The 26480-nt window shown below is 33.5% G+C and overlaps 1 protein-coding gene across 1 annotated transcript in view; it reads right to left on the bottom strand.

Annotated features, from left to right (window-relative positions):
- The window catches only part of LOC114331180 (integrin alpha-PS5-like), a 189499-nt gene that overhangs the window by 90238 nt on the left and 72781 nt on the right, over window positions 1-26480 (bottom strand). The window contains exons 5-11 of the mRNA XM_028280676.2: window positions 25949-25995; window positions 23246-23306; window positions 11730-11825; window positions 9918-10000; window positions 6305-6493; window positions 3019-3127; window positions 854-1048 (exon numbers count right to left, since the gene is read on the bottom strand). Coding sequence (XP_028136477.2) covers window positions 854-1048; window positions 3019-3127; window positions 6305-6493; window positions 9918-10000; window positions 11730-11825; window positions 23246-23306; window positions 25949-25995 — 780 coding nt within the window. The remainder of the gene's footprint in view (window positions 1-853; window positions 1049-3018; window positions 3128-6304; window positions 6494-9917; window positions 10001-11729; window positions 11826-23245; window positions 23307-25948; window positions 25996-26480) is intronic.

Raw genomic sequence — 26480 nt, 5'->3', positions numbered from 1 at the left:
TCAGAAAGACCTTAACAATATTCAAACATATCTTAAAAAATGGAAGATAAAGGCAAATGAGAGTAAATCCACCCATATAATATTTACCATGAAAAATCAAACATATCCCTATGAAACTCTGAACGAAACACAACTCCCACAAACCGATATTATCTAGAACCTAGAAATTCACCTTGATAGGGGATTAACTTGACAAACGCACGTTTTCACAAAATGAAAACGATTAGGAATAAAATTCCGAGAAATGTACTAGATCGTCGGTCGCAACTCTCAACTATCTCTTGAAAACAAACGGCTGATATATAAAGTTATTTTAAAACCAGTGTGAACCTATGGTATCCAACTTTGGTGGACAGCCAGTCAAACAAACCTAGAAATACTGCAGAGATTCCAGAACAATGTCCTTAGAACAATGCTGAATGCCTTTTGGTACGTGCCGAACTATATGATAGAGCAAGACCTCAACGTGCCATCCATTAAAACAGTAATTTCAGAATAAAATATGTTCCAAGAGACTAGATTTCATCCAAATTCTCATCCAAACGAGTTAGCCAGCAACTTCACTGATGACCATAATGATGTACAACGCTTGAAAAGATTCAAAATAGTGGACCTAGCAAGAAGATTCGAAGAAGTTGTAATAATTATTTAACTTATTTTAATTTAATTTATGTAAAGAGGGAGATCACTGAATCTTCATGTACATGTCAAATTTTTAATTTTTGTATATAATTTACCTATTGTTCTTAGTTAAGGACAGATTATAATTATTATAAAATTTTCAAAATAAAAAATAATAAAAAATAAGTAGAAGATCTTTGGTCCATTCTGCATATGTATATAATAGGCTTACCGTTGTAACCATCATTGTTTATATCTAGTCCTCTTGAGAGACCTATTCCAAATCCTCTAATATTTGGTAAAGCTGGTGAAAATGTGGATGGTGTTACTCTCTGGTTAAACGTTTCATTTATTCCAATACTGGTACCCATGTAAATATAAACAGCACCAATACCATTGTCCTCAAATGGGGCTGATATTGCTATATCTGAAATGAGAAAGCAGAAATATATATATATATATATATATATATATATATATATATATATATATATATATATATATATATATATATATATACATATATATATCTGAATTTAAGAATGCGCTGGGTACCTCCTTTGGCTCTATTAGCTTAAATGTACTTTGTCAAAAATGCCGCTTTATTGTTACAATTCCCCACAGCTGCTCAGAACGGGTGAAGTCGAGTTCGCTCCGCTTCGTTCAGGTATATTTTAGAAGGGTACGAATTGGCTTCCGCATGAATGCGGGTAGGCTCTCATATAGTCGCGGAAACATTAGACATTGTTGCCAAATCGTGTAATATTTATACTGCTTAGGAAATTTACATAGTGATATAGACTTTTTATAGGAAAATTATACTTTTAGACAAATACTTTTAGAGTTTGTTTTAGTTCAACATTGACATATGTGGCAATTTTAACACAAATTATCGGTGTCGGCCGGTATGCGCTCGACCGTTTTGCGCTCTTACCTGAAATCGGCCGGTTTGCGCTCTACACTCTAATACCCGAAAGTTAAGTTAGGACCGAAGGGTTAGGTCTTCCTCCTTTCCCATAGATATTTCTAGGAAAGTACCTCTTTCTAACAAAAAGAGAAAATTTGAAAGAAGTGACAACGCCGGGTGATATTTTCGACATGTTTAGGTAAAATAAATTTTGTCTATGGGAGCCAATTCGGACTCTACCTTTTTTAGTTCAGGTACAATTCTTACCATTGGGAGCGAACTCGACCCCGTCCATTGGAACAGATAGAATGACAAATAATGAAGTGTTGGATGAGAGCTTTAACCCAAAGATGGTATTGAAATTGAGAAATTTGACCTTGGACTTCCGGTTCCGGAGTTCTACCCAGAATCATTATTTTAAAGTATCCTAAATAGTATTAGCGTTATATTAATCGACGCGTCTTAGCTAGACCAGAACAAATATATTATACTTTCTAGTTTTATATTACTTCCGGTTAAAAAGTTGTAACCAGAAGTGCCACATTGTAGCCGCAGAGATAGTATAATGTGATATTGAATACAGAGTGAAATTATTACCCTGCGATCATAAAGGCATTAATATTGATGGCGAAAGATTGAAGCACCTTAAATTCGCAGATGACATCGCTCTGATCACGGAAAACATCGTCGAAGCAAATCGTATGCTTGAAGAAATGGCACAAGCTGCATCAGCAGTAGATCTCCGAATAAACGTAAGCAAAACTCAAATAATGACAAATTTAGTGCTTGCATAAAACATTAGAATATACGACGCCGACATAACAAAAACACATGTCGTGTATAAATATCGTGGACATGAGATATAAATTGAAATGATCAACCAAAGTTACGAGATACGGCGAAGAATAGATTTGGGATGGGCTGCGTTTGATAAGCTACGGAAAATATTTAAAAATGATATGCCCATATGAATGATATATGAATGATAAAACGTATGAACAGTACGTATTGTCGGTGATAACATACGGAGCAGAGACCCTTACAAAAACATTATTTACGAAACGGTCAGCAGAAAATCTAAGAGTGACCCAGCGGACGATGGAAAGAGCCTTGCTAGGAATCACAAGGAGACACAGAATACCAAATAATACCATCAGATAAAGAACAAAAATCAAAAACATAGTAGAACATGTCGCAAAAAGATGGAAATGGGCAGGTCATGTGGCAAGAACACCGAATAATAGGTGGAATAGTAGATTATTAGAATTGCGACCGCGGAGAGACAACAGCCGGGCTCGACCACCAACACGCTGGAGTGACGATGTAGAGGGAACTGTTGAGAACTGGATTATGGTAGCTCAAGACAGGGAGACGGGGAGAAACTTAGAGGAGGCCAGTGGACAGTGTTCAGCAGACAATAATAATATAAGGTAAAACCAGTAATTTATATAAACAAATATAATATATCCATAGTCTAATTCTTAATTTACCAATAAACGAATCCAAATTTATATCTCCTAAGTTAACGATACTGGTACCGAATCTTGCTCCTCTTCTTTTGCTGCCATAGAGGATTGCACTATGGACTGTTGCAGAAATCTAAAAAAAAAGAATATTTAAATAAATTCCAAGGTTCTTAAACCGTTTTCTTGTGGCGCGTTTAACCCTTGACCTTTGACATGCGGCATGCCATTCCGGGCCGAAAATATATTTTGTTGTAAAACCTGTTTTACAAAATATACCTAGAACACCATACCTCAAGTGGTGTGTAATTTTACCTGCTATTAACTGCTGCAGTTTTAGTATGGTTTAATCTTTGAGCTACATACGTTGACGTAAAGTTTTCTTGCGGTATCATGTACCGCACGTCAGTTTTACGTTTCTATAGTTAAAAGCAGTTCAGTGTATTATTTCGCTATTAGTATAGTCTGGGCTGATTATCGGAGAATAGGCCATTTTTGGGAAAAGTTATTTACCAGCAATTTTATTGCTGGAATCGAATCTTGTGATGGTATATATGAATAATATAGGTATGCAAAGTCCGCAGATAGTGTGCTACTTTTTTTGTAAACAAAATGGCCCGAAATCCGTCCGAAAATCGTGTTTTTTCCGAAAAAGGTAAGGTATTTAACTTCCCAACATGCGGGATGCAAAAAATTGAGTTGTTTACATTTCGATGACTTTACAACAGCAGTTGCCGTAAAGTCATCGAAATGTAAACAACTCAATTTTTGCATCCCACATGTTGGGAAGTTAAATACCTTACCTTGGGGCATTATTCCTGTTGCCATTTTCCCATCACAAGGCATTTTATGTAAATATGCATTTATAAAGCATAAATTCTATATTTGAGGGGTTATTACCCCGATATTTCTTTGGTGGCTCAGCTAGCATCCAGACTGTCTTACACTGATGATGATTTTGTAATAAAATCGAAAACGTTGTGTTCTGATGTAGCCCTTTAGGGATTTTAATAAATTTTATACCTTTTACAAAGGATTTATTCCAATTTTTGTGATTGATGGTATACAGCCAACTACAGGAAAAATTTTCTTTCCTTGGGAAAACTAAAGCCTCTTTGTCATTTAGTAGTGCGTTAGTTAGTTGGCTCTACTCGAGTTCCTTGGGAATACAGATGAAGGAAAGTGCTCCATGGGAAGCCGAGAAAATACATTTTTTAACGCACACCGATTTTGAACTTTGAGATTCTATTTTCTTTAATCTAGTTGTCAATTGGGATTTTGGTATTTTTGAAGCTACTTTGACCGTGTCACCTAATCGTCCAAGTACACTTGTATCAACAGGTTTTATCCAAGTTAAGTAGCACGCTGGCCAACTTTCTTGGATCCAAGTAATGTCGAATTATAAAACTAAAATTTCATCGGTGTCGAAAAATCGAAAACAAGAAGTAAACACAAAAAGAAAATGGTCTGGAAAGGAGAGTGTTGGGTTCATGGAGTTATACGAAGCTTAAGAAGAATTCTTCTTCCAAGACCCAGTCTTTTCACCTCCAGATAACTAGTTATTTATGCCTGGTTGCACCAGCGGATCTTAAGCTTCAGTTTAGCTAAGCTCTACTTAGAGATAGGGCCTCCTTGAGTATCACTTACGTTGCACCATCATTTTAGATTTTTACCTTATTATCAATCATATCTATTATTACATTATGATATTTTTATTATAATATATTATAATTATATTAAATTAATTCTTATGTTATTCTCGTCTTAAGCTTAAGATCTGTTGGTGCAACCGGACATAAGAAGTTTATCTGAGAAATTTACATGTAGTCTGTCAGATAAACTTTCCGATGACCAGTTATCCCGAGGTGAAATGACTGGGCCTTAAGGTGCTAATCTTATAAAGATGTTGGTTGTTGGTGACCACATTGACCCATCTTGTTCTATCCACAGCAGCTCGAAATGGATCCGTTGAAGTTAGACCAGTTCACTTCCTAAGGTTGGCCAGTCAGGATATACGTCTACGTCCGGGGCGTCTCTTGTCCTCAATGTTGCCTTGTAGAATCAACTGTAGAAGTAGGTATTTACTATTACGCATAATGTGACCGAAGTAAGCCAATTTTCTGTTCTTTACGGTATACGACAATAGTTGTATTAGTTGTGTAGTGTATATATGAGACCCTCAACATACGTCGGTAGCACCACATTTCAAACGCCTCTAATCGTTTTACGGCACCTTCTGTAAGACTCCAGCTTTCTACTCCGAAGATTAGGACACGAAAGACGTAATATCTAAGAATTCTTATGCGAATATTGATACTTAAAGATAAGTTGCAGAAAATCTTCCTAAGACTGTGAAAAGAGGTTCTGGCTTTTTCAATACCAGTTTTTATTTCGTAGCTATGATCCCAAGTACCCTTATAATATTGCAGCCCAAATAGCATATTTTCTGTATTCTTTCTAACGGAGTATTGTTTATTGTAATTTGGGCGTTTATGTTGGTGTTCTCAATCTTCTTCTTCTTCGTCTAGCCATTCACGTCCACAACTGAACATAAGCCTCTTCAAGTCTTCCTTTCCATTGTTTTTTATTGTACGCTACTTGTAACCAATTTTTCCCGGCAGTCCGTTTCAAATCATCTGTCCATCTCATAGGAGGTCTGCCTCTGGGTCTTTTTTGTTGGTATGGTCTCCAAGTTAGAATTGGTCTGTGCCATTTGTTAATATCACCCGTAGCTATATATCCAGCGTATTCCCATTTCAAGTTTAATGATTTGTGTTTGCTCTAACGATCATTATTTTTGTCTTCTTACAATTTAGTTTGGGGCACTATTTGTTACTTGTTTCTACAACATTATCCATCATCCTTTGGAGCTCCTGCGCACTAGTTGCCAGCAATACTGTGCATATCTAATAGTGTTTATAAGTTATCCACTTACTGCAATACCATCTTCTGATTCATCCCAGGCCACTCTAAAGATGTTTTCATAGTATATGTTAAGTATATGCAGAGTAATTTAGAGTAGAAATTTTCTTTTGTTTTTCTTTTTTATTCTTTTTTTCTGGATTTCGAACACCTTCCACAATCCTTTCCATCTGGTTATTTGACATCCAAGTCATTTAACTGTTGCAACTAACTTAGTTCAATTATACCTGTGCAAATGTGCTTGGACCAAAATGGAATCCAAGCATTCTTGGATCGTGTCAACCCGCTCTTACTATAATGATTCCAAACTTTTACGCAGCAGGTATATGATTAAAGTATACATTGGTTTAATTTACATAGGATAGTATTATTATAAAATAATTGTACTTACATCGTTGTAGTAAAATACGCATCCTTCATCAAATGTATTTCCTGCAGTCATCGGTGCACCAATAAACAACTCATCTGAATTATCGTTATTAAGGTCAACAGCTAAAAATGATGATCCGAAATATGAGCCCAAAGCATCACTATCACCAAAAATCTTATTTACTACTTTTCCTTTGTTGATAGTTAGCACCTGGAATGGGAAGATAATACTAATAATGTTAATTATATTTTTTAAGAGAAAATAGATGATAAAGGATAACAATAGATAACAATAAACAAAAAGAAAACAGAAACCGTGGTAATCAGCACGAGGGGTAAATTCACAACAAGGATCCAGATACAAAATGAAGATATTGAATAAGTGGACAAAATGAAATACTAAGGAGTGTGGATTACGGAAGATTTAAATCCGAGATAGGAAATTCGATCAAGAATAAAGCAATCAAAAGCAGCCTTTTGGAAGATGAGGAAATTTCTGAGTAACTAAAGACTCAATGTGCAAATCCAATATCGGATGGTAAAATATTATACCCACGCTATTCTTCTTTATGGTGTCAAAGCTTGGACTGTTAATGTTGACTTAATGAGAAAGCTAGAATCTTTTCAGATGTAGCTTTTCAGGAGAATTTAGAAAATACCGTGGACCGATTATAATTAGTGATGAGCAAAACAAGAACAAGACCAAGACCAGGCTAGTCTTGGTCTTGGTCTTGTTCTTGCACTAGCCAGTTTTGTTCTTGGTCTTGGTCTTGCTGCAAGAGTCTTGCTGGTCTTACTTTTTGGTAGTAATAATTTGAACCAAACCATTTCGTATAAAATGTACATTGAAATAAATGACGATGAGAAGAATGAAAATAGGTTTTTTGCTTTAAAATTTTAAAGGAATGTAGAATGTAGTTTCAAACGGATACCAATTTTAACATTATATATTCACCTAATTATTTCAGTAAAAAGTATGTTTCAAATATAAACGTTTATTTTCAAATTTCAATTTTAAGTTGAATTGAGGCACAACCTACTTTTTATATAGAGTGTCCCAAAAGTAGTGGAACGGTCGAATATTTCGCGAACTAAACATCGGATCGAAAAACTGAAAAATACCTGTTCAATCATTTTCAAAAATCTATCCAATGACACCAAACACCAATCCCCACTACACCCCCTGGAGGTGGGGTGGGGGTAACTTTAAAATCTTAAATGGAAACCCCCAGTTTTTCTTGCAAATTTGGATTCGTTACGTAAAAGTAGGCAACTTTTATTCAAGACGTTTTTTCGAACTGTGGATAGATGGCGCTATAATTGGGAAGAACGATTTATCCTGATACCATGAAAAATTATAGAAACGGTCTAATATCTCACGAAATACACTTCCAAGTGAGAAACCAAAAAACAGATTTTTAATCTTTTTTGAAAACCTATCGAATAACACCAAACATGACCTTCCAACCCACCCCCTGGGTTTCCTGGGGGTTTCCATTTAAGATTTTAAAGTTACCACCCACCCCACCTCCAGGGGGTGTAGTGGGGGTTGGTGTTTGGTGTCATTGGATAGATTTTTGAAAATGATTGAACACGTATTATTCAGTTTTTCGATCCGATGTTTAGTTTGCGAAATATTCGACCGCTCCACTACTTTTGGGACACCCTGTATATTCAATATGATATATATCCAATGATATAAAAGAAAAAGAAAGTGAAAAAAAAAGAAGAAAAAAGAAAAAAGGTATTAGTTACATTTTATTTTATTTGGAGGAAATACGCGCTTTATTTAATTATACATACTTATATACAAGGCAAAGCAAAACTGTGTTTTTTATGTGGAGAAAAAATTTAAAAAACCTTCAATTTTAACCAGATGTAAAATTCCTATTGAAATGATTATCGAACGTGAACACTGATTTCCCATTAAAAAAATTATTTTCAGTTCAAATGAACGTGTAACCTATAAAGTTTGTACACATACTCAGTAAACATTCTGCATATACAGGGTGGCTGTATAGTGTGACAAAGCTCTATATCTCGGAAACTCTTCATAATAGAGAATAACTGAAAATAAAAAAATTAAAGAAAATCATTTTCCAAAAAATCCAGTATCACTCAAAAAAATTTCATTATTTTTAGCATTTAAGTTCCAATTAAAAACAAATATGGTGGAAAATCTATTATACTGGAAACTGTTGAACTGTCATAGAAATAATTTTATTTCTGTTTCTACATATACGGTTTTTTAAATGTCATTTTTTGATACTACAGAAACAACGTCATCAGTATTCTTTTCAGAAAATATGTTCTTATACGACAGTCTAATACGGAGCATTTTTTTAAATTCGATTTTGCTCCCCTTTTTTTGACGTTCGATTGCTTTTTTTGTTATTTGAGTGGCCTGCTTATGTTAAATGCCCTGTACTTACAGTTGTAAAATTATAAGATAAGCTAGAAAAGTTCTACCAATTCCCCTTAATCTGTTTTACTACCGATCACAGTATATATCAAAATTGTTGATATTTAGCTTAACTGTGTATATTTCGACGACGAATTTTTGTCATTATATTCAGAAACTGAACCTAAGCTTTGGATTTTACGATACCAAGCTTTACACATTACAATCGACAACCAGTTATTTTTTATTCAGGCCACAATGCTTTCACAGCATTGTGAATCCCTTTTCAAAATCTATTATGATATTTTTTGGTATTAATTTTAAATTTAACGACCTACATTTTTCCTCGATTATGCGAAAAGAATTGAAATAAGTGTCAGTATTTTTATTAGACAAAAAAGCGAAAACTACTGGTACATAAAAACCGTTTTTAATGGCATTTTTTTATGGATTACCCTATCTATAATTAAATTTTTTTTGTCTTACAAGTAGGTAATTTTAATTGTCCTTGAACTGTCGCCGTTTGAAAACTTGCCTTCTGGATACTTTGAAGGTTGAGAAAATGCAAACCGTTTGACTTAATCAAAACGACTTAAGAATATAACCAATATATTATGTAATATAAAAATTCGATATTGTTTAAGGTTTACTACAGTGTCAGTATATATTATTGAATTAAAAAATAAAGTTAAATAATAAAAAACCAATTTCGCAAAAAAGTACAAGAGTCTTGCAGGTTGTCTGGTCTTGCGTATTCTTGCAAGGTTCGGTCTTGGTCTTGGTCTTGGTCTTGAATATCTGGTCTTGGTGTTGGTCTTGCAAACCAAAAGGCGGTCTTGGTCTTGGTCTTGGTCTTGCTGCAAGACCAAGACCAGTCTCGCTCATCACTAATCATAATACGAACGAAATGGTGTTGCACAGAATGGGAAGAGACAGAGAACTTTTTACCCCCGTTAAAAAGAGAAAAACAGCATATTTCGGTCACATACTTAGACATGACCACTATGAGTTATTATAGTTTATTATGATGGGTAAAACGAAGAAAAAAGGGACCCTAGTTGACGGCAAAAACATCCTGCCTGAAAAACATTCGCGACTGCACCGGGCTAAACACACAGACGCTTTAAAAAATGCAGAAGATAGAGACAAATTTGCAGTGGTTATAGCCAACCATCATTAGTGGAGTCGGCACTAGAAGAAAAAGAAGAAGACGATAACAGACCAAATTTCTTACCTGGCCCCTACAGCTTTCAGCTCTAGGTGCTCCACCAATAACGTATTCATTTTGTTGATATTTGGCAACACCGACTTTGTAACCTAAAATAAAAATTACATTCAGTAGAACGTCAAGAAATTCAGTCAAATTCAACATAAAAATCAACAACAGCTTCGTCAGGACATTTTTTACCAAATAAAGATTACCAGGAAAACCAGTGCAGTGCGGTAACATAGCGCCTGTTACATCCCTGGTTTTTTGTTCGAATAGGCAAGGTGGCGAGATGAAGTTACTATGGCAACCAAGTAGTATATGGATTACAGCAAAAAGGACTCCAAGTTTAAATTTAGATTAGATTTTTCACTTTTGTAACGTAGTTATATATTTTGTCCATTATTTTATTCACACAAATATTTTACAGTCCACACCACAATTTAATTTATCTACCATAAGATGTCTTGATAGCAACATACAAAACCTACATGTCCGGCCGATATTAGAATATGGGAGTGAAGCTACAATAACTGCGAGTACAAACACCACCTCTAAGCTTAAAGACAATCAAAACACTGCCCTTCGCGTCATCAACGGTGCTCAAAAATCAACACCCATTGCATCATTGGAAGCCCAGGCCGGTATTAAACCAATACAATGTCACAGAGAGCAACATGCATTAACCTTCTGGGAAAGGCAAAGACGAATACTTCCAAAAAAATGGGACGAATATAGACAAGCAGCCTCACGTCTTAAAACACAAACCACTCCGCTTACAGTAGCAAATCAAATCATGAAAAAATACCACATTGACCTGTCGGAAGCCGCCCCCTTCACGGCGCAAACTACACTGGCGCGCTGTCTACCAAACACGGAATTACGTTTTAAAAACCATAACGACCCGAAGCACTAATCGTCAGACATTGTCCTAAGGAAAACCGCCCTAGAGACGATACACACCAAGTACCCAGCGCGTGAGTAGCTCCACATCTACTGCGATGGCTTCTCGATGCCGGACTCGGGAAGAACAGGAGCAGGATATGTATCAACGTTTTCCAAAATCTCCATAGCTGTGGGTGCCCCTCTCACCAACTACGACGGCGAAATTGTTGCTATACACGAAGCTGCTAAAAATCTTGAAAATTTCCAACACCCCTAAAAAGTTGCCTTCTTCATCGACTGCCAAGCCACAATCCTGCCCTGAAAAGTTGATATACCGACTCTGCCAAAACAATATCTTGCCGCATCCAGCTATCGAACTTGCTGGAAAAGGGGTGGCAGATTACTTTACAATGGATCCATAGTCATGTCGGTGTTGAAGGGAATGAAGCGGCGGATGAACTTGCAAAAGAAGACACTACTCTTTCACAGCCCCCTTGCTTCCAATCGCACACATCAGCAAAGTCCACCATTAGAAGAGGAATCAAAGCAAAGATAAAAGCAGCAAATACAAGCCGGTGCTGGAAAATCTTGGGCCCACCTAATAGAGTCACCAATTCCTCGCAACTTGCCGACACCCATTAGTGTAGCCATGTTCAGAACAACTACGGGACATGACTACCTGACCTGAAAATGACAACAACTATCCACCATGCAATCAGCCCCAGATGGATGCTGCTCACCTCACAGTGTGCCCAGCCCTGACAACTGATAACAGACTCACCCGAGGAGGATGAATATCGCCTACGAGAAACGGCTCGTCTATATACTGGTCAGCGAGCCACCAAATGGCTAACATGCCAAGGGTGGCCGTTGGCTAGTAAGTAAGTAATACTAACCAATATTAAAAATGTTTTTGAAAATTATTCTTCTGTACAAAGTTTGACAAATACTTACCTATATAATCGTAGTCTTTGCTTTCTGGAAATCTATTGGTTACAAAATTCCATGATGATAAATCCTTATCAAACAAAGGTCCTGTTAAAATAGTGCCTGCAAATATAATAAAGACGTTAGCTTAGAATAAGGTATTATAGTCTACAGTACATTCTCCTTTTTGGATGATGATTACAAAAGTCTTAAAAATGGTCTTTTCTGCTTCTTTTGAGAGAGTCTACCACATTCTGATAAATTTCAGACTGCAGACTAACGAAACGCGGCTATAATTTGTCGGACAAGAGATCGACAATCTTAACTAATTAAATATAAGTACTATAAATTGAAAATTATAAGTTTTGTAATAACAAAATCTTAGAGTCCGACATCCGCAATATGTCACTCTAGCCCGGTAGTTTTGTTATTGCAAAACTCTTTATTTTCAATATATAGTACTTATATTTAATTAATAAAGATTGTCGATCTCTTGTCCGACAAATTTACAGCCTCGTTTCGTTAGTCCGACAACGTACGTAAATATGTTAATGACGCGGGACGCGGAAAAACGTCCAACCTACACTCTAAAATTTTTCAGAAAGTGGTAGACTCGCTCAAACGAAGCAGTTAAGACCATTTTTAAGACTTTTGTAATCATCATCCTAAAAAGACGATGTATTGTGGACTATTACCTATTTTCTAATAACTATTTAGAACATTATCAGAATTATAATATACACAGTTTGGAAAGTTTTCCGCTACTAACACAATGAAACTTAAAGCTAAAATCAATATTATGACACGAATTATTATTTAAATTAAAGTAAACAGGCTTCAACTCAACAGAAATAGATAAAAAAGGGGTTCAAGGCAGGTTTTGTTTATATTCGATTCAGAGTTGGACTACCATCTCCATATAGCAACTAATTCAGCATCCTTATGCATCATCAGTGAAGTAGTCACAACTCTGAAGGGAATATAAACATTCTGCCTCTTTTAAGGCAAACCATCGCGATGCAATGAACCCACCTTTTGAGACGCAATCTAGCGACATCTCTCGTATTACGAGGAAAACAACGAAAAGCCCCAGATACAAAGTTTACTACTTTTTAAACAATTAGAATAATTGAAATAAAAATATAATAAACAATATTTTAAATCTAAGACTTTTCGTTAATAAACTGCTTTCTGGCTGCATCCCATATCTCCGGATTTTACAATATATAATCACGTAGAGACGACGAAAATAGGAGAAAGCAAATAGAGGACACTTAGGCCAAGCATTTACCTTCTCTTCGTCTAGGAAAAGGACCGAAAAACAGTTTCTAAATACTCAAAAACTGAGTAAAATGAAAAAGATAAAAAAGGGTTCAAGGCAGGTTTTGTTTATATTCGATTCAGAGTTGGACTACCATCTCCATATAGCAACTATTTCAGCATCCTTATGCATCATCAGTGAAGTTTATTCAGTCACAACTCTGAAGGGAATATAAACATTCTGCCTCTTTTAAGGCAAATCATCGCGATGCAATGAACCCACCTTTTGAGAAGCAATCTAGCGACATCTCTTGTATTACGAGGAAAACAACGAAAAGCCCCAGATACAAAGTTTATTACTTTTTAAACAATTAGAATAATTGAAATAAAAATATAATAAACAATATTTTAAATCTAACATTTTTCGTTAATAAACTGCTTTCTGGCTGCATCCCATATCTCCGGATTTTACAATATATAATCACGTAGAGACGACGAAAATAGGAGAAAGCAAATAGAGGACACTTAGGCCACGCATTTACCTTCTCTTCGTCTAGGAAATGGACCGAAAGACAGTTTCTAAATACTCAAAAACTGAGTAAAATGAAAAAGAAAAAAAGGGTTCAAGGCAGGTTTTGTTTATATTCGATTCAGAGTTGGACTACCATCTCCATATAGCAACTATTTCAGCATCCTTATGCATCATCAGTGAAGTTTATGCAGTCACAACTCTGAAGTAAATATAAACATTCTGCCTCTTTTAAGGCAAACCATCGCGATGCAATGAACCCACTTTTTGAGACGCAATCTAGCGACATCTCTCGTATTACGATGAAAACAACGAAAAGCCCCAGATACAAAGTTTACTACTTTTTAAACAATTAGAATAATTGAAATAAAAATATAATAAACAATATTTTAAATCTAAGACTTTTCGTTAATAAACTGCTTTCTGGCTGCGTCCCATATCTCCGGATTTTACAATATATAATCACGTAGAGACGACGAAAATAGGAGAAGGCAAATAGAGGACACTTAGGCCACGCATTTACCTTCTCTTCGTCTAGGAAAAGGACCGAAAGACAGTTTCTAAATACTCAAAAACTGAGTAAAATGAAAAAGAAAAAAAGGGTTCAAGGCAGGTTTTGTTTATATTCGATTCAGAGTTGGACTACCATCTCCATATAGCAACTATTTCAGCATCCTTATGCATCATCAGTGAAGTTTATGCAGTCACAACTCTGAAGGGAATATAAACATTCTGCCTCTTTTAAGGCAAACCATCGCGATGCAATGAACCCACCTTTTGAGACGCAATCTAGCGACATCTCTCGTATTACGGGGAAAACAACGAAAAGCCCCAGATACAAAGTTTACTACTTTTTAAACAATTAGAATAATTGAAATAAAAATATAATAAACAATATTTTAAATCTAAGACTTTTCGTTAATAAACTGCTTTCTGGCTGCATCCCATATCTCCGGATTTTACAATATATAATCACGTAGAGACGACGAAAATAGGAGAAAGCAAATAGAGGACACTTAGGCCACGCATTTACCTTCTCTTCGTCTAGGAAAAGGACCGAAAGACAGTTTCTAAATACTCAAAAACTGAGTAAAATGAAAAAGATAAAAAAGGGTTCAAGGCAGGTTTTGTTTATATTCGATTCAGAGTTGGACTACCATCTCTGTGGGACTAACAGAAATAGTTAGACAAAACGTCGCAAGAGTCCATAGGAACTCAAAGCCTCCTACTTCAAGCATTAACCAATCAGAGAGAAAAAGCGCTGAAAGAGCTTCGATCAATTTCAGATATACAGTCATTCTTTATGCCAACAAAGGAAACCCCACTTGTCATCCTAAACACTTCTTACAGCGATAAACTCTCAAATTTCATTAATACTCCAGACTACAAACCAATTTCGAATAATCCTACAACTAGGGGTCGACAAGACAAGAATTCTTGTCTTGATATCAATTTCTTGGTCCGGTGATTCCCCGACAACCCTTTTATTGCGTTGTGTGCTAATAAAATAAGCATTTTGTATGTCTCGCACATATTCTAAACTTTGCTGTCCAGGATGTCATAAAACTTGTTGAACCAAATCGAAACAGTTTAGACATCGAAAAGGATTTGGATTATTTGGAGGATGAGATCGAAGTAGAAAATTATATAAATGGTACTGTTTTAGATTTCAACGCTCCTGTAAGTAAAATTAAATACCTTGTAAAAAAAATCAAGAACTCAGAGCAAATGCAACTTAAACTTAACAGTGCTTGCGAGGCCATAAATTATAAGACTATGCCAAAATTAGATGTGCCTACAAAATGGCATTTACCTTTCGAAATGCTAACATGCGTTTATGTGTAAAAATTGCTGTAACTATATTTTGCGATAACATCGAAAATCTAAATCATTGCAAGATATTAGATAAAGAATAGGTTCTGATCACTAAATTGTGTCAGTATCTGAAAAGCTTTAAAACACTTTCTTCAATACTCGAAGGGGAAAATATAAATGGGAGTATTGCACACTCCCATTGATGGTAATTGCAATAAACTTACTTTTAGACAAACTTTAGATATGGGCTCATGAACTTGATAATAAAATTGATAGAAACGCTACAGATAATTAATTTACTGCGTTCAAGCTGCGAGAGATAAAATACTGATACTATAACAAAACTAATTGGATATATACACTATACAGGGTGTCCCGGAAAATAGTGCGTTCCTTTAAGGTATGGATAGAATACACAATTTAGAACAAAAAGTCCTATACCATTTTTTTCTAAAGTTAACTGTTTCCAAAAAAAAGATTACATTGGTTTCCATATACCTGAATTTTAATCTTCAGAAAATTAAATAATCTGGCAACATGTTACGCACTGGTGAATAAGAACTCGTTTGTGTCTTACATTATTTAAAATAATCCAACCTAATACTTACTATTTTTGTTTACTATAATTTTTTTAAAATGTAGTTGAAATATGGCATAATTTTAAACGAATTATACTTACATATTTTAAGATGAAAACACATGTTTTAACTGAACCACCACTTTTGCGAACACATGAATTCATAGAGTAACATGCACTCATACGACGAGAAATTCCAGCAAAACATTTTGAAAGAATTTTAGTAGGTATTATGCCTCTCCATTTATTGATCTGACATAAATAAACAACATAATATCATAATATTACTCATGAACACACGATTCAAAAACATTTTCGGCGTTGACACTAAACAGGATTCTTCCAAATTATCTGTTTACTAAACATGGGACTATTTACGTTTAGATTTTTGTACTTCACAGAGTTGCCAGATTTGAATTTGCGTTCCAAAATGTTTTATAGTTTTTTGGTCAAACGGTTGAATTTAGAAAAAAATGTTATAAGAGTTTTTTGTTCTACATGGTGCCTTCTACCTATACCTTTAAGGAACGCAATATTTTCCGGGACACCCTGTATACTGTATAGTTCTTATTTTGGATTCTCGATATAAAGTAGACGCATTTTCCTCTTTATCTTGGGGAAAGCTTCTACAATCAGATGCAGTAAAAAAATTTTAAGACATTTTTAAAGCTACCTACTTTAATAAATCCAAGAATGATCTACAAAATCCAATACTAGAGCCAGCACTTATTCCTAAAAAAGAAGATAACGAATTTGATTTATATTGTACTTGCCTATTTAAGAAAGCTGATAATGATAACTTACAATCTTGGAAGCATAAAATTGAAAAATACCTACTTAAATAACAGTAGGTCAGAAGAATATACTTGATTGGCGATGAAGACACAAAAATGTCTACCCGACATTACTGAAAATGACCAAGGATTTTCTCAGAACGCCAGCAACATCTGTACCTACAGAAAGACTATTTTCAAGAGTAGCATTAACAATAATAAAGCAAAGAAATCGGCTAGACGTTGACTCCATAAGATGTGGAATCTGCCTTAATTCATGGCTTATCAATTCCGATATAGGTTTTAGAGTTTTCATTATTAGTAAAGATATTTCAAAATTTCTTGTTTTCTTCACAAGAAATCTTGGTATTGACACAAAATTTCTTGTCTTGTCTTGAAATCCAAAATTACTTCTTGTCTTGATCTTGCCTTGAAATCAAGACAAGCTCAAGACAAGATCTTGAAATTTTCAAGAACTTGGCGACCCCTACCTACAAAGTATTTGTAAAAAACAATAAAAGCCATCATCAATAAAACATCTCTTCCTGTTGCCGTAAAGTAAACTTTAATCCCTCGTGAAAAGTATAGAACACCTCGAATATTCGCTCCATGCGTGACCATGGTGGGGATATACGAAACTATGCCAGCGTCCGTAGCGGCGAAATATGACAACTTTTGCGAATATTGATTGAATATTAATTTTTTTCAATAGATATTTCACTTACCTTATTATTGCAGTTTTGATTTTTTTTATTTATATTTATATTTTCATATTGACTTTGTGTCCTTCCCCGATCTATCGTCATCTATTTTATTTCTATCGTCATCTATTTCCGTTTTGTGTTACACACACACCACAAAATTATAGATGAATAGACCCAGCTAATATTAAAATTTAGTACAGTCGGAAAAATGAGAGAATACCCATGAACGAACATATAAAACCCGCTGTATTTTCCTGTCACCGTGTCACAAAGAAAATTGTCCAGTGCAAGTACATGTAACAATAATTATTACATGTACTTGCGCTGGCCAATTTTTTGTGTGACGCGGTGACAGGAAAATACAGCGTGTTTTATATGTTCGTTCATGGGTATTCTTTCATTTTTCCTACTGTACTAATAATTCACACTGCCTAATTGCTTTCGATGTACACTTAATTAATGTTAACACCGACAACTGAACTATAACGAAAAAGTCAAGAAAACCCCTTAAAATTGATATTTTCTTCAGAGAACTTCTAAATAACCGCTTTTTAATTTAATGTTTATTTGACACTCGAACTTATTGTTTATATAATAAATTTTATCAAAAATGGTAAATAGAATATTAGATACATTAACGTCAAATATGTCATATGTGTATCATATGTTTAACGTCAAATTGTGTTCGCCAAATATTTCAGGCGACTACGTTAGGTGTCTCGTCAGTCATGCACGGAGTGAATACGGCGTACCCAAAATTAACAAATCCGATCTTTCTCTACGTTCCATTGTCAGTGCATACAACTTGCTCGTCCGGAAGAAAAGTGAGATAACTCAAAAAATGCATAAATCGAGTTATCTTGTTAAATTGATTCCAAATATCGTATACTTTTATCAGGAAAAATGTCACATACATGTTTACTTCCAACTTCGAAAGATGGCGGTAGTGTCATCATTCTGTTGATGGTAAAATGAATACTTTTATTCAGGAACAATGACACTTTTCAGTTATGCTCTGACATTCGACGTAAACTTATCTTTATTTAACACAAAAACCGTTGTATTTCGAGAAGTGTCCTAGTAGTCCAGAAAGCCACTGCGCATCCGCTAGGAAAAATATTCCGATTCGGATTTTTTGCACACTCTTACTCAAAAAGGACTCCTTTAAATAAATTTGCATGTTGCCATGACCAAAATTGAGTCAAAAATTTTTTAAAATTTTTTTTTTGTTTTTTTCCTAAAATTATTTTTTTTGCATGGAAAAGGTTTTTTTTTAGGTTTTTTGGATCATTCCAAACAGAAAAGGTCTTTAGTTGCTTTTCTCTAAAAATGATAGTTTTTGACATATAAGCGATTAAAAATTAAAAAATTGCGAAATCGGCCATTTTTAACCCTCAAAAACTATGTGAAAAACTGAAAATTTGAATGTTGCGAAGGTAGATGGATATTCTTTAAACATCGATTGATGAAATCCCGAAAAGTTTTTTGCAATACAATATTGAAAACTCCTTTGTTTTTAATTGCTATTCAAGCGTGCGCGGCACTATTTTCCACCGACAGTATGGTGCAAATGAAAGGAATAAATTCGTTATTTCGTAAACCGGCGACTTTAAGGAAAAATCCCGAAGCAAGTAGATTTTTATTTTTAAGTTGTGATATTGTGGCATATATGGTATACTAGTGACGTCATCCATCTGGACGAAATGACGTAATCGATGATTTTTTTAAATGAGAATAGGGGTCGTGTGGTAGCTCATTTGAAAGGTTCTTCAATTCTCTATTCAGTAATGTAAACGTTTACATAATTAGTTTTACAGGGTGTCCAAAAAATTTTTATTAAATTAAATTATTTGACAAAAAAAGAAGTAGAAGGACACCCTGTATAAATAATTATGTAAATGTTTACATTAATGAATAGAGAATTGAAGAACCTTTTAAATGAGCTACCACACGACCCCTATTCTTATTTAAAAAAAATCATCGATTACGTCATCACGACAAGACGGATGACGTCACTAGTATACCATATATGCCACAATATCATAACTTAAAAATAAAAATCGACCTGTTTCGGGATTTTTCCTTAAAGTCGCCGGTTTACGAAATAACGAATTTATTCCAAATTTATTTGCACCATACTGTATGTCGGTGGAAAATAGTGTCGTGCACGCTTGATTAGCAATTAAAAAACAAATGAGTTTTGAATATTGTATTGCAAAAGACTCTTCGGGATTTCATCAATCGATGTTTAAAGAATATCTACCTACCTTGGCAACATTTAAATTTTCAGTTTTTCACATAGTTTTTGAGGGTTAAAAATGGCCGATTTCGCAATTTTTCAATTTTTAATCGCTTATATGTCAAAAACTATCATTTTTAGAGAAAAGTCACTAAAGACCTTTTCTGTTTGGAATGATCCAAAAAACCTAAAAAAAACTTTTTCCCATGCAAAAAAATAATTTTAGGAAAAAACAAAAAAATACGTTTAAAAAATTGTTGACCAACTTTTGGTCCTGGCAACATGCAAATTTGTTAAAAGGAGTCCTTGTTGAGTAAGATTGTGCAAAAAATCCGAATCAGAATATTTTTCCTAGCGGATGCGCAGTGGCTTTCTGGACTATAGGTATTTTTCGTAAATTTAAAAAAGTGGGCAATATTTTAAAAGAAAAATGACATAACTCAAAATTCTGATCCTTTTTCTTTGTTAAAGCAGATATAGTTTTTTTTTTTGTTTTACCTCTTTCACAATTAGATACATTCATTTATCCACATTATTCCTTTTTAATTTATAAATTTTAGCAGTTACCGTTTAAAACTTATAGTTAAATTAAGATCTTAAAAATTTATTTTAGTCTCCCCTGAAAAACGTATTTTTTGAGTTGGGACACTGTTCTTCCGGATGGGCGAACTGTCCCCCACAGCCATTGACAAAACACCTGGTCAAAACTCTTCAACCTCTCGCCGAAAGCTTCATCTTGTCTGGGGTATTGCGCTGTCCAGTGAACAGTGTAGTGTCTGGGGGATCAGCAGACCCCGGAAGCCCTGAAGATGGCCTCAGAGAGGACGTCGAAAGCTCGCCCAAGAGAATGTCGTAACCCCGTATCTTTGTGAGTTCAATTTTAATGTTATTTTTTGTCATAATATTTTAGCTTTAAGAAAGCTTTATTTGATTCATTTCAAGAAGTCGTTTTGTGATGGGTCTTTACATTTGCTAAAATAAAGCTAAGAACCAACTTATACAGGGTAATCAACTTCTGTGACAAAGTTCAATATATCTGTTATTATACAATATATGAAAAAAAGTTCTTAATAAAAGTAGTAGACACCTTTAATGTACCCATTTTAAAATTAGTGAGAAATATACAGGGTCCTCCATAACACGGTGCCAAACCAAAGATATGTTTTTTTTTTTAAATGGAACACCCTGTATTTTATTCAAAATCTGGTTTCTCTACATTTTTCTGATTCTATAGATATAACACTTGTCTAGGGTTATACTGAGTGTTTCAAAGTTACGAGCACTTTTATTAAAAAATCATACTGCTTTGATCGCCCTGTATGTTTCTAACAGTGCAATATAAACTTATTTTTTAATGATTTTGACTGTCAATATTAAAGTAGTTTTGCAACAATATACAATTTTTTTATAACTACACAAATTGTATACAGGGTAAGTCAAAATGTAGATACAAGATTTTCTTCATAATTTTAAATAGAACACCCTGTATTTTATATTATTATCGAAAAGTTCTATCACTATCCTTACATATCTTTTAAATATTCCCTATACCTAAAATTATTAGTTTTCGAGATATTTTAGTTTTATTGTTGATAACAACATGTATTACTTAGTTACTAATAAAAAAAATATTTATTAAAAAAACTAAATTAAATTAAAAAAATGTTCAACGTACTTCTTATGTTATAAAAGATGTTCAAAATGACCTCCCATAACGTCTACACAAGCCTGGAGACGAGTTTCGAAAGATCTACTGATGTTTGTAAGCATTAAATGCATTAAAAACAAAAACAAATTTTGTTATGTGACACTTTGAAAGGCGTTTTGAATCCTTATTTTCATATCGTCAACTATTTTTGGCGGTGTCCTATACACTACGTCTTTAATATAACCCCAAAATAAGAAGTCAACTTCGTTTAATTCTGGTGATCTGGGTGGCCAGTGAACTGGCCCATCTCTTCCTATCCATCTTTCAGAAAATTGATCATCGAGTTCACCGTTGACAAGTGCGTTGTGGTGAGCAGGGGCTCCGTCGTGAAGGTACCACATGTTGGCGGATGTGTAATGGTACATTTTCAAGTAGAATAGGTAAATGATTCACTAGAAAATTTAAATAAACCTCACCATTTACTGATTCCTCAAAGAAAAAAGGACCTATACCGTAATTGTCTATGATTCCACCCCAAACATTTAAGAACCATCTCGTTTCACTATTTTTCTGAGCACAGTACGGATTGGTTGTGGAATAATAATGAAAATTGTGTCTGTTTACACTACCATTTTTGTGGAATGTTGCCTCGTCTCCAAAAAAAAAGAACAAACTCAAAAAAATCTCTCTGTATAACTATTTGTTTTTGTTACCATTGACAAAATTGTACTCTTCGTTCGAAATCATCCCCAACAAGTTCCTGACGTAATTGTATATGATGGGTGCATGTTGTTTTTATTGAGTATGTTTTGGATAGATCCATAACTTATATCTTGCTCTCTTGTAATATTTTGAATACTTGTATGAGGATTTTCTGTAACATGCAGTAAAACATTTAATTCATTTTCATTCGTAACAATAAATGATTTTTCCTTTGCTTCATAAACAGAACCAGTAGGTACGATTAAACCTGTCTAAGAAGTTGTCAAATGCTCTCTTATTTGGTTGTTGACGCGATGGACACCGTTCCTTATAAATTCTTGTGGCAACTAATGAGTTTTTGAAACACTCTCCTAAAATCCATATCATGTCTGTCATTTCTTCACGACTAAAATCCATTGTTAGGTAACAATTATAGCAATATGGCAAACAACTATAATCAATAACAAAAATAAAAACGTACAGATAATTAAAATGTTACATCTGACAGTTCTTGTGTCAATAATTTCAAAGCCACCTTAAACAAGAACTTGCAGCAATTTATAGTTCCCATTTCTTTGCGGAAAATTAATATAATTTTGTTAGTAAATATAAAATTGTCGTTATTGTATAGAATTTACCATAAACTTGGAGAAAAAATGAAATGCAGTCTAATTTTAATTATCATTAACAAACTTATTGGAGTTTTCTAATATTAAGGGTAATTAATTTACTGTAATAAACGTATCTATGAGTTATCAACAATAAAACTAAAATATCTCGAAAACTAATAACTTTAGGTATAGGGAATATTTAAAAGATATGCAAGTATAATGGAATAACTTTTCGATGGTAATATAAAATACAGGGTGTTCCATTTAAAAATATAAAGAAAATCTTTTATTTGCACTTTGACTTACCCTGTATACAATTTGTGTAGCGATAAAAAAATTGTACGTTGTTGCAAAACTACTTTAATATTGACAGTCAACAGCATTAAAAAAAAAGTTTATATTATAGTGTTAGAATCATACAGGGCGATCAAATCAGTATGATTTTTTGATAAAAGTGCTCATAACTTTGAAACACTCAGTATAACCGTAGACAAGTGTTATATCTTTTTAATCAGAAAAATATAGAGAAATCAGATTTTAAATAAAATATAGGGTGTTCCATTTAAAAAAACATAACTTTGGTTTGGCACCGTGTTATGGAGGGCCCTGTATATTTCTCACTAATTTTAAAATATGTACAGTTGATCACCCTGTATATCAAAAATCAAAATAATTTGGTACATACCAGACGTAATATTTGTAGTAGTCCTATTAGCTCCTACACATCCAGTCAATATGTTTTTGTCCTAAAAAATTAAAAATTACTATACAGTGATGAGCGCGCTAATAACCGCAAAATAACGCAAAAGGTGGAAAACATATTAAGTTGTGAGATAAAAAGAAATGAAACTAGTAGAGATGGGAAATTTAGCGATAAAAACCTATAAACTTACATTATATTTACTGTTTCCCACCTTAAGAAGTATCAGATGAGAATTTTCAAGTAAAGCTGTCACTGTCACAGTGGCAGTTGTCAAACTCATCCGATGCGTCGAAAGGTGTGAAACAATAAATAGAATGTAAATTTATAGGTTTTATCGCTAAATTTCCCATCTCTACTAGTTTCATTTGTTTATCTCGCAATTTAATATGTTTTCCATCGTTTGCGTTATTTTGCCGGTTATTAGCGTGCTCATCACTGTATTAAAATTTTAGTTATAGTACATACAATGAGCACGTAAAGGTTGGAATAAATTATATTGATTGGGCAATTGGGAAAACATCCCGAAACAGGTCGACTTTTATTTTTAAATTATGATTTTTTGGCATATATATATCATACTAGTGACGTCATCCATCTAAGTGTGATGACATAATCGATGATGTTTTTAAATTAAAATAGGGGTCGTGTCCTAGTTTATTTGAATGGGTATTCAACTCCTTATTCAGTAACATAAACATTAACATAATAGTTTACACAGGGTGTCCATTTTTTTAATGAAATGAATTGACACAAAAAGTAGAATATATGTAATTTATTTAATTCAAAATAAATTTTACTACAATCGTAAAATAGGAAAAGGTGTTTATTTGCCAAAGGAATATTGTTTCTCACTTAAATTAAATGTTAAAGCTGCCACCCATCTGCCTCTAGGAAGTTTTAATATTTAATTTGCGAAAAGTAATGTTTATTGGTGAAATAAACATTTTTTTGTTTTCTAATAGCAGTAAATGTATTTTGAATTAAATAAATTACATACAATTTTCTTTTTGTGTGAATAATTAATTTAATTAAAAAATGTTTGGGCACTCTGAATAAATAATTATGATGTTAATTTTTATACTACTGAAAAGATAATTGATCAGCCTTTCAAATGAGCTATGACACAACCCCAACTCTCATTTAAAAAAATTATCAATAACGTGATCACGCCCAGATAGATGACGTCACTAGTATGATATATATATATATATATATATATATATATATATATATATATATATATATATATATATATATATATATATATATATATGGAATATATACACAGAAATGTATGGAATGATGACCCTTCATCATTTTATATATTTCCAACTAAATTCACATTCACTTTACGAGTATTAGCCAATGATTTTGCTTATTTATATATATATATATATATATATATATATATATATATATATATATATATATATATACAAAAAAATCATAATTTAAAAATAAAATTCGACCTGTCTCGGAATTTATTTACAAAATCGACCATTAATGAAAAAATGAATTTATTTCAATCTTTACGTGCTCACTGTATATATTTTATGTACGCACAGCGACAAAATTAACGGAACACCTTAAAATGGGACATATTAGATGTCTCGAATTTCCTAAACCTGTTGTTCGATTTAAGTGATTTTTTTAGTACGTTATAGCCTTATTATTTAAGAAAATCGATGTAATAATATTGTTGTAGACAGGTAAATGTCATTTTATACCGAGTGTAACAATCATACCGTGTTTTTTCCTTAAAGTGTGGAACACCCTGTGAAATATTCTGGCATATATAAAATATTGAAATTAAAACTCAATTGTAGTCCTAGTGACGTCATCCATTTGGGCGTGATGACGTAATCGATTATTTTTGTAATGGGAATAGGGATCGTGTGGTAGCTCATTTGAAAGATTATTCAAGTTTCTGTTCAGTAATATAAACATTCACATCATTATTTATACAGGGTGATCAAAATCATATTTTTTGATTTATATAAATTGCCAAAAAAACAAGAAATTATTTATATAACTCAAAATATTTTTTACTGATGTCAGAAACTAGAAAAAATGTTTATTTCATAAATAAACATTGCTTTTCGCTTGAATTAAATGTCAAATATCCACCCACCTGCCTCTTGGCAGTTTGAACATTTAATTTAAGCGAAAATCAATGTTTATTTTTCTGATAAACATTTTTTTCTCTTTTCTGGCAGCAGTAAAATATATTTTGAGGTAAGTAAATTACATACATTTTTCTTTTTGCAGCAATTAATTTAATTCAAAAAATTTTTTTTGGCCGCCCTGTATAAATAATGATGTTAATATTTATATTTATTTCTAAATAGATAATTAAATAGCCTTTTAAATAAGCTACCACACTACACCTATTCCCATTTAAAAAAATCATCGATTACGGCATCACACCCAAATGGATGACGTCACTATTATGGCCTATATGTTAAAAAATCAGAATTTATAAATAAAAATCGACCTGGCTCGGAATTTTCCTTCAAAGTGCCTATTCTATAAAAAAATAATTTATTACATAATTTTGAACCTCTCTATATTATGTTTATTTACAAATGTAATGTACTCAGCTGAAACAAATAAATATAAGAATCACTGTTTATCAGGCCAATAGGCTTTAAAACTCGAATGAGTTAAGGTACCCATATAACTTACTTTTTGGTAGAAGATGTCAAATCCAAGCTGAACCTGCGATCTCGTAGCTAAAAGCAAAATTCAAAATTTAATTATACAGTTTGTCTGCGTAACTTGGATCCATATGGGAAACTTTTTTAATATCAATTTTACGAAAAAAAGTTATTCTTTATAAAATGCTCTGCATAGTCTAAAACCTAAGAAGCAATCATCAGATATAACATTTTATCAATGGTATACGAGGTATGTCAAAAAATATGAACTTCGCTCAAGAGTAAAGTGCCTTTATATTTCACAATATCGAAAATTGTCATTGAGAAAAGTTATTTGTAATTCAGAATTATACACTCTTGCTGATGACTGATGACTGAAGAGGTATATGCAGCAGCAATTCAAAATCTTCACTACAATCAGAGTTATAGGAAGTTACTTAGAGGGCCGGTCTCATACACCGTGTGCGAGGAATGGAGAGTTAACTGCTATTCTATAATGATGACAAAAGTTTAGAGGTACATTCGTGTACATACATGTATGTATTCATAATTTGAATTAA

This window comes from Diabrotica virgifera, chromosome 5 (genome assembly GCF_917563875.1).
Source record: "Diabrotica virgifera virgifera chromosome 5, PGI_DIABVI_V3a".
NCBI classification, from domain to species: Eukaryota; Metazoa; Arthropoda; class Insecta; order Coleoptera; family Chrysomelidae; genus Diabrotica; species Diabrotica virgifera.
This window is presented reverse-complemented; position numbering and strand designations above follow the sequence as displayed.